Source organism: Microcebus murinus, chromosome 16, assembly GCF_040939455.1.
Source record: "Microcebus murinus isolate Inina chromosome 16, M.murinus_Inina_mat1.0, whole genome shotgun sequence".
In the NCBI taxonomy this organism is placed as follows: domain Eukaryota; kingdom Metazoa; phylum Chordata; class Mammalia; order Primates; family Cheirogaleidae; genus Microcebus; species Microcebus murinus.
This window is the reverse complement of record NC_134119.1, coordinates 40,187,170-40,196,962: the sequence shown is the minus strand read 5'-3', so window position 1 is coordinate 40,196,962 and position 9,793 is coordinate 40,187,170. Positions and strand designations below refer to the sequence as shown.

At 50.0% G+C, this 9,793-nt stretch overlaps 1 protein-coding gene across 6 annotated transcripts in view; it reads right to left on the bottom strand.

Annotated features, from left to right (window-relative positions):
* Window positions 1-78: 78 nt before the first annotated feature.
* Window positions 79-9,793, bottom strand: part of PKIG (cAMP-dependent protein kinase inhibitor gamma) — an 87,910-nt gene continuing 78,195 nt past the window's right edge. For 4 of the 6 annotated variants that reach the window (XM_076011142.1, XM_076011143.1, XM_076011144.1 and 1 more), the window contains 2 exons: window positions 5,595-5,768; window positions 79-837 (listed from right to left, as the gene is read on the bottom strand). In XM_076011142.1, coding sequence (XP_075867257.1) covers window positions 758-837; window positions 5,595-5,745 — 231 coding nt within the window. In that variant the 5' untranslated portion in view covers window positions 5,746-5,768 and the 3' untranslated portion in view covers window positions 79-757. The remainder of the gene's footprint in view (window positions 838-5,594; window positions 5,769-9,793) is intronic. The other 2 variants (XM_076011145.1, XM_076011146.1) reach the window with 2 other exon arrangements.

Genomic DNA, 9,793 nt, shown 5'->3' with positions numbered 1-9,793 from the left:
AGTCCAGCTCCGTGTGGACTTGGAGAAAATAAGGCCCAATCCCTGTTCTTGCTCTTTGTAGGAGAAATAAACCAGTCACACAGATCATCAGCATTTATTTCCTGGGTCGTAGGTGTCACTTATCTTGGTAGAAAGGGCAAAGAGTTGGTCAGATAGTTTTGAGCCAAAATCCCTTCCTTAAAAATGGATCTGTGAAGCTCCATGAGGGAACCTCAGAGCTGCCTAGATAGATGGTGAGAGTTCAGCTTAAAATGGCTTAAAAAAAAAAAAAAAGTAAATTGTCAACTCTCTCCTCTGCTGAAAAAAGGTTTAAAATTTTTAAAAAGTTTTAAAAGTGTTTTTTAAAAAAGGGGTAAGAAGGTCTTGACCCAGAAGGTTGTGGTTGGAGAGGAGGGGTCGGTGTAGAGACATGGTCCCCGCCCAGGCCGCTGACAAAAGGAGTGTTCCTGCATGGGCCGCTCACCCTGCAGGCAGGGCCCAGCCTGAGTCTCGGTGCCAGCTGAATAAATAACATCCTGTGGCTACAGTGTCTTGAAGGTGTACCTGTGCCTGGCGAGAAGGTGGTGGGAGTGTGGAGCCTGTGGGGTGGGCAGAGGAATTACCCAGAGTGGGGGCCTCTGGGGGGCCCTCTCAGTCTGGCCTGGCTTGCCTGGGACATGGTGGGGCTCAGAGAAGAGGCTGCCAGGCCAGTACCAGGGTTCCCCTCCCAGGAGAGGACAGCAGGTCTCTCTTCCAGCCTCCCTGGACAAGGTTGGACTCAAGACGAGGTGGCGCCATCGCTGCTCTGGGGCTGGTTGCTAGCCTCCTTGTCTGCAGTGCTTGCCTCGGCCTGTCCTTCTGGAAGGGAGAGAAAGAGCAGCAGGTATTTCTTGGGCACATACACAAATATAAAGCACAGAAGCGGGGTAGGGGGGGCCCGGCCAAATTGGTACCATCAAATAAGCCCTGGGGAGCAGCAGGACTGGAGCTGGATTAGGAGTGGTGGTGGCCAACGGGAACTTTAGCCTGGACTGCAATATCTTAATTTTTACAGTGGAGATATATGTGGTGTTACTAGTATAATTAAAAGTCAATTAAAGGGCCAGGTATGGTGGCTCACACCTGTAATCCTAGCACTTTGGGAGGCTGAGGCAGGAGGATTGCTTGAACCCAGGAGTTTGAGACCAGCCTGGGCAATAGCGAGACCTTGTCTCTATAAAAAATAGAAAAAAATTAGCCAGGCATGGTGGTGCACCTTTAGTCCCAGCTACTCAGGAAGCTAAGGCAGGAAGATTGCTTGAGCCCAGGAGTTTGTGGCTGCAGTAGCTGTGATCACACCACTGCACACCACCCCAGGCAACAGAGTGAGTGTCTCAAAAGTCAAAGGCAAGGATTGTGGATGGGCGCTAAAAGCATCACGTGAATAGCTGTTGAAGGTATGTTTATGCAGGATCACCAGAGGGAGAGGGCAAATGTTAAGTCCCAGGGTGCCACAGGTGCTCAGCAATGGGTAGCTGTACTTAAAGGGCACAGAACCAGGCCAGCTCAGGGGGTGCCAGGGTGTGGCCTGTGGGTGACCACAGCAATCCTGGAGAGGCGGGTGTTGTGCAGAGCCTGAGCCAGCGTGCTGCCGCCCCTCCCCAACCCTATCCTGCTGGAACCCCCACCAGGGTGAGGAGGAGCGACTTGTCCAGTGAGTCGGGTACAAGCTGGGTCTCCTGTGGCCCAGCTTCTCTCAAGCCCCACTGTGGAAAGTGGAACAGGCAGGCCCTGTCACCCACTGGTCCGGCAGTGTCAAGCGTGTACCCCGCCCACCCCTCCCAGTCTCTGTTAATTAGGCACCTTCCCATGAGTGCCCCAAAGGGGCCTGGCATGTGGGCAGAGCTCCATCAGGGGTGCAGTTCTTCAACCTCAGCAACACTGCAATGTCACCAGGTGCCATACAAGCTCACCAAGGGCCCGACTTCAAATCCAGCCCTCACCAGAGCACACCTTTGCATCCTTCATGCCACAACTGAGGAAAACCATACCCTGTACCAGCCCTCAGGGTGTGCCGACTGCTGGGGGCACTTTTTCATGCAATCCACACAGCAACCTGAAGGTGTCATTAGGGTCATGATACACAAAAGAAAATAGAGGCTCAGAGGTGTGGATGTTTTGCCTGAGATCAAGTGGTGGAGAGAGCAAGAGAGCTCTGCCTGCCACCAAGGCTCGTACCCCTTCCACTAAACCTAACCTCTTCCGATAAGACTGCTCAAGGGTTTCAAAAGGCCCAGCATCAGTGCTGCCTCACTGTGTCCTTCCAGCAAGCTCAGGCAGTGGCGGCAAGTGGTACAGGAAGAACTTGGAGGTCTGGCCCTCAAGCCTGTGCTGGCCTTGCTGCCTGCCCACTCCCAGCCTGCCTCCTTTCCTGGGACGGTGCCTTAGCAAAGGTCCAGAAGATTCTTCTGGCCCTCCAGAAGCCTGACCAACCAGACTACTCTTCAGGCAAAATTTCCACCTTGTGATGTCCTATTTGTCCCCAAGCCTCCTCCTGCCACAAGCAGGAAGGTTGTCTTTAAATTCCCTAGTGACCTCTGTTTTATTTTCTTGCCATGGGGCCTTGGGCAAGTCATTGAATGTCTCTGAGCCTCTGCTTCCTGGTCTATAAAGGAGGATGGTGACAACCTCTGCCCAGGCCATGAGGAGGGTGCAGGGCACGAATGTGGTCATCTGGCACATGGGAATGGCTTAGCTGCTGGGAATGCTTCCTCTGTGCCAGTCCTGGCTCGCTCTCAGGCAGGGAGAGCACTTTCCTCTCCAACTGGCACCCTCAGGACTCTCTCGGGGCCAGTTTCAGAGCACGATTAGAAAACATTCCACAAAGGTGGGCAGGGCACTCACACTTCTTCATGCCTTGCCTGCTGTTTCTTTCTTAAGGCCAATTAAGGAAACTTCGGTGCTCCCTACACATGGAAATATCAAGGAATGGCAAAGGTTTGCACACAGCGTGCTTGGGGAGTGCTAACAAACATGACAGGCCACAGACGTTGGGAGCTGGGAGGCTCCCCTTCCCCTGCTGTGCTGTAGTTTCCTGGGAGGCCAGCAGAGGCCCCAAACATGCTGCTATCAGAATCTCTGGGGTGGCACCTGGAACCCTGTATTCCCACGGCCTCAGCCCTGCCTGTGGAAACTACACTGCTATTAGCCTCCTGTGAGGCTCCTTGGCTAGTCACTCCTGCAGGGACTCCACCATGAGGGCTGCAATTCCTTGCAGTGGGTACTGTTCTTTCCTCAGGTCCCCCTTTTATTTCCTCTTAATTTTTAATCTTATTTTTATTAATTTTTTTAGAGATAGGGTCTCACTCTGTTGCCCAGGCTGGAGTGCAGTGGCAGTGAGTCATAACTCACTGCAGCCTGGAACTCCTGGGCTCAAGTGATCCTCCAGCCTCAGCCTCCTGAGCAGCTGGGACTACAGGCGTGCACCACCATGCCCAGCTAATTTTTGTTATTTTTTGTAGAAACGGGAGTCTCACTATGTTGCCCAGGGTGGTCTCCAACTCCTGGCCTCAAGTGTATCTCCTGCCTCAGCTTCCCAAAGTACTAGGATTACAGGCTTGAGCCCCACTGTTCCCAGCCCCTAGGTTTCATTTTTTAAATGTCAGTTGCCTTGGCAGGCAAATGTCATGTACCCAGAGTCCCCGACACTTAAGAGATTCTGAGTCAGAAGTGCCCGGGTACAGGGATGAGTGGCTGCAACTGCTGAGGTAGAGGGAGACAGAAAATAAAGCTTACCAGAGCTGAGGGGAAGGACACAGAAGCCTTGAGAGCGAGCCCTGGCAGCATGCCCGGGGTGACAGCTGGGCCTGCTGGTCATTCAGTCGGTCAGTGAACAGCCATTGACTAGACACCTCTATCACATGCCAAACGCCACCAGGCACCGAGGGCACAAGACACAGACCCTGTGCTGGAGAAGCTCAGCGTAGAGGAAGGGCCCTGTGCTATGTGGGGTTACGGCGGCAGCAGGGAGAAGAGGTGCCTCCCTGTCTGGGAGGGGGCACTGCCATCAGGGAAGGCTACTCAGCAGAGCAGGCATCTGGGACTCTAAGGACGAGGAGAAGCCAGGTGGGTGTGGGTGTGGGTGAGGACCAGGCAGAGGTCTGGTGTGTTAAGGTGCCTGGGGGCTTCTGAGAGAGAAAAGGACTTTCCTCTGGCTGCATGAGCAGGACCTGGGGGAGGAAGGGGAGGCTGAGGCTGGAGAGGTGAGGGGGGTGACACCCACAGAGGCTGATGTGCATGTAAGGAGCTGGAGCCACATGACAAAGGAGGGCTGACAGACCACTGGAACAGGGAAGGCTCGGAGCAGTGGGGTTCCACGGGAAGGGACTCTCTCTTGAGGCAGCCAGATTCTTACACTAACTATGTTAACCTGTCCTCTCTGGGCCTCAGTTTGTCCATCTATAACACGAGAGGGTTGGGTCCATGTCCCCACAAAGCCTTCTCTGTTTTGTACTCACAGGTCACTCTGGCCAGTGAGGGCCAAGAGCTCTAAACTGGGGTGACACAGTGAAAGGCAGGGTTGTGACCTGACAGCTGCGCTACGAGAAGCAATGTGACAGACACAGGCCGTGGAGCTGTGGGAGCAGGAGAAAAGGCCTTAGCCAGTGCAGGGTCAGGGAAGGCTTCCCAGAGGAAGGTCCCAGGCTGACCAAGAACTTGAGCCAAGCAGGGCCCTCTGGGAGAATGGAGGGAGGGTAGGGGGGGGGCGTAGAAGTGTCTTGGGTAACACTGGGGTGGCAGATGCTACGTTTCCTCTAGTCATTCGTTCAGTTTGTGGTTACCAAGTACCTGCTGTGTGCCAGACAGAAGGCCTCTGTTCTCCTGGAGCTCATATTTAAACAAATGAGACCCTGTCAGAGAGTGATGAGGTCACGTGCCCGGGAAGGGATGGTGTAACAGACAGGGAAAGCCCCTCCCAGTGCCTGGTATCTGAGCTTGGGCCTGAGTGTGAGGAGGTGGCAGCCACAGCACTGGGTGGGGAACATTCTACACGGAGGGAGCAGCGAGACAAAGGACCTCAAGGGGAAGGACGGTGCCTTCACTGAGAGTCAGACACGCAGGTGTGGTGAAGGGAAAATGGCATCAGGGCCCTGGCTCACAGCAGGACTGCTGTAGGCACTGTGACAAGTCTGGGTGCACTGAGGGTGGTGTCCCTGGGGGGTATTTTGGCAGAAGCATGATGGGACGGGACAGGACAGTTTACAGGAATCCTCAGGCTGCTGCACAGAGCAGGACAGAGGGGTGCAGGGAGCCAGGAACGAGGGCACTGCAGCCAGCCGGGTGTGGCTGTGGGATGGAAAGAAGTGGAGGGACCTGGGATGTATCTTAGAGGAGAACTGACAGGACTTTCAGAAGGACTGTGGGGGTGGGGCAGAGCCCAGGATGCCTGGCCAAAGAGTCCCTGGGGCCTGAGACGCTGGCACCCTCCCACCTAGAGATTGGCTGGACTCTCTGCCACTGCCCCTGGGACAGGCCTGATTTAAATGCAGTTTCTTCCCTGAGAAACTGTGAGCAGTCTAGACTTGGAAGCCAGCCTGGAGCCTGGCAGAGAGTATGGAGGACCTGCTGGCTCTGACCTGTACCCTCCAGTGCCAGCTCGCTCATGTCTCCAGCCAGCTTCCTCACGCTCACAGCCTCCGAGTCTCCCTGGATGTCAGGGACAGCGTTCCGACGGCCCGTCCGGTCACAGGAGATGAAGTCCGAGTAGGAGGACTCGACCTCCATCATGCCTGTCGCATCGCTCCTCAGGCCTGTGGGGTGGGGAAAGCAGCAGAGGTGAGTGCAGGTGTATCTTGCAGAGGAGACTCAGCTGCAGTTCCCAGCACTGATGTTTTCTGACAAAATGATAGTTACTGTCTTTCTCATTGAAAACAAGTACAAAGTATGAAGTAAGTCACTCGTAATTCCATATCTAGACAACCACCATCAACATTTTGAAGAACGTGGGTCCAGACTTTTAAATAAAGTTATTGATAAACACATACGCACTTATCAATATCATGTGCCTGGCACTGGCGAGGTGCCGTAGATGCAGCATTGAACAAGTCACCATGGTCCCTGCCCTCACAGAGCTTACCATCTACAGGAGGTGGCATAAAGTCACCTAGCACCTAAGTCATGACCTTGGTGCTCAGGGATTCAAGGGAGGGTGCCGGAGTGACCACAAGGACCTGATCAAGGCTGGGTCAGGAAGGGACATTTTAGCTGAGTTCCGAGGAGGAACAGGCATCATCTAGCTGCAGAGTGAGGGGAACAGCGCGTCTGAAGGCTCTGGGGCGGGGGGAGGCGAGGTGGGATGAAGAACACAAAGGGCCAGCAGGCTGGAGCATGGCGGGAGAAGGGCACTGCTGAGGTGAGTAGGGGCCAGACCACATTTCAGACTTGGTCCCTGAGCGTCAGGAACAATCAGCTGTCCATCTTCAAAGATGACTCTGGTGTCTGGGTGGGGCAGGGCTGGGAAGAGGGCAAGAGGCTCCCACAGAAGTTCAGGTGCAAAGATGGTGAGTGGAGGAAGGCAGTGGTGGTGGTGGGACAGATTCCAGATGTAATTTGGAGAAAAAAATCAACAGGACTCAGTGTTTGATGGATGGGAAATTCAGGTTTCTGATGTGGGTAAGTAGGTGGACAGATGTAGTTTACTGAGATGAGCAATAACAGGAATATTTGGGGAGTGAAATGGGGTGGAAATTAAGAGTCCTTTTGGTGCCACGTTAACTTTGAGATGCCTGTGAGCCCTCCAAGGGGTGAGATAGAGTAGTACATGGAGCTAGGAGACTGGAGCTCAAATGAGGGGTGGGAAAGATATGAAATTGGGAGTTCTTACTACACAGATGGTAGGTAACAGCCCTGGTGGTTGACAGTACAGCCTAGAGAGAGAAGAAAACCACACATATATAGAAGAGCCACATAAAATTAGAATTGATTTGGGATCATACCATACGTTGTATTGTATAGCCTACTCTTCAGAACACTTAAGAGCATGTTGTTAAGGCTCCCTCCTCCTAGTTCTTGTACCTGCACACTTGGACATGCCAGGATACACTAATACACTAGGATCAGTCCCCTAGGGACTGAGGGACGGAGGGACTTTCCAATTTTCCACACCTGTAAACAATACTGTTTTTCTGTAAATCTTTGTGCCCACCTGTAATCATTAATGTTTCCTTAGAGCATATTCTTAAAAGTAGAGTTGCTGAGCTAAAGGGAAGAGTGAAATAATGTTTAGACTTCTGACACATTTCCAAGTTGCCTTCCCAAGTGGCATAGTAGTATTTATAATAAAAATTGGGAGAAAAAAACCTTATCAAATCAGTACTGTTCCTATTTATATTCCCACCAGCAGCACACAAGATTGCCCTTTTATCTGTACCCTTGCCAACAAGAAGTATTGTTACTATAGTCATAAAAGGTTAATTTGCTAGGGGGATATTAGTATCTCTATTGAGCACATATGGTTTTCTGAAGGAAACTGAATCACAGTCATTGCATGGACTCTGGCTACCTGGCAGACTGAGTTAGGAAGGGGTGTGGGGTCTAAACACTGGCCTGACTTTAGGGGTTCACAGTCCAGTGGGGTGGGCCTAGAAAATCCCAGTTCTAGACACACTCAGGCAAATTCCCCATGTTCTCTAAATTGTGAGGATGTTCACTGCATGTGGTCAGTAATGGCAACCTATAAGAAACCACCCAAATGTCCACCAGGAGGCCAGGCATTATGAGAATTATGAAGTATTCACTAAAAATATGTGCACTACAAGCCACTGTGGAAAACAGCATAAAGGTTCTTCAAAAAATTAAAAACAGAACTACCATATGATCCAATAAGCCCACTACTGGGTATATGTCCAAAGGAGATGAAATCACTATATCAGAGAGATATCTGTCCTACTATGTTTACTGCAGCACTAATTACAATAGCCAAAGTCTTGGCTATTGTATCAACTCAAGTGTCCAACAATGGATAAAGAAAATGTGTATACACACAAGGGAATATGATTTAGCCATTAAAAGGAATGAAATCCTATCATTTGTGACAACATGGATGGACTTGAAGGACATTATGTTAAGTGAAATAAGCCAGACACAGACAAATACTGTGTGATATCACTTATATATGGTATCTAAAAGAAAGAAAATTGATACCATAGAGGTGGAGAATAGAATAGTGGTTACCAGAGACTGGGGAGGGAGGAAAGAGGAAGGAGAGGTTAGTCAATGTGTACAAAGTTACAATTAGACAGGAGGAATAAGTTTAGTCCTGTGGCACTATAGGGCAATGATAGTTAACAGAAAGGCATTGTATGTTACAAAATAGCTAGAAGAGAGGCTTTTGAATGTTCTTACTACAAAGAAATGATAAATGCATGAGGTAATGGATATACTAACTACCCTGATTTGAATATTATATAACATATATATCAAAAAATCAAATCGGCAGCCCAGTGTGGTGGCTCATACCTATAATCCTAGCACTCTGGGAGGCTGAGGCACAAGGATCACTTGAGCTCAGGAGTTTTGAGACCAGCCTGAGCAAGAGTCAGATCTTGTCTCTACTAAAAATAGATAAAATTGGCAAGCTATGGTGGCTCGTACCTGTAGTCTCAGCTACTCAGGAGGCTGAGACAGAAGGATCACTTTGAGCTCATGAGTTTCAGGTTGCAGTGAGCTACAATGAAGCCACTGCACACTAGTAGGGCTACAGAGTAAGACTCTTGTCTCAAATTAAAAAAAAAAATGTACCCTATAAATATTAATACATACAATTACAATGTGTTAGTAAAAACATAAATAAATAAAATGAAATGTGCCAGATAGACCTGTACTGACACAGCAAGATGTCTGAGATGAAACCGTCAATAGAAAAATATGAGTTGCAAAACAACACCTGAAATAAAACCCAGTTTCTGTGGGGAAAGATAGCAGACATATGAAAAACAAATCTGAAAAAACACATATCAACTTTGTCAACTGTGGTTCTTTGTGATTAAGGGAAACTTCTGTTTTCTAAGTTTATATTTTTGTAATGGTTGAAGTTTTTATAAACCCAAGTTATCATGTAATGCTTTTAGAAGGTAACTGACATTGGCAGGAAGTGCCCAGAAAGCACCCAGGGTGGGGTTTAGTAAGTGCCATTGTGTGTGTGTGTGTGTGTGTGTGTGTGTGTGTGTGTGTGTGAGAGAGAGAGAGAAAGAGAGACAGACAGACAGACAGACAGACAGACAGACAGACAGACAGATACAAAGGAGGGATAATCAGCATAGGGGCTGGGTCCAGAGTTGCCCACAACACCTAGCTCAGAAGAGACACTTTAAAGAATGAATTAGGGGCAATCAAAGATCAGACAGATGAGACAGGCAGATGTCCTGCAGTAGAAAGAGCAAATAATGAGACATGTGACCTTAAACCCAAATTCTGCCACTGGACCCTGAGCAAGACCCTGCCTTTCTTGGGCCTCTGTTTCCCCATGTGTAAAAACAAAGGCGGGGCCAGAATACTGTCCCAGGTAGTTCCTCCTGGCTCCAGCAGATGGCGCGCCCTGCTCAGCTTTCTCAGCTGCCTGGAGACACTGCCCCAGTCCTGCTCTGGCCCCTCAGCCAAACCAATTCCCAGAAGTTCCAGAGCTGGTTCCTTCTGCAGACCAGAGTTTCACTCCTGCCCTCTTCTCTGGAGAAACTGCCCAAAGCTTCACAACAGGGAATGGCCTGTTATAACAATAGTAATAACAATTATGACTACAATTCTAACAGTAACAATAACTAACATTTACCAGGTGCTT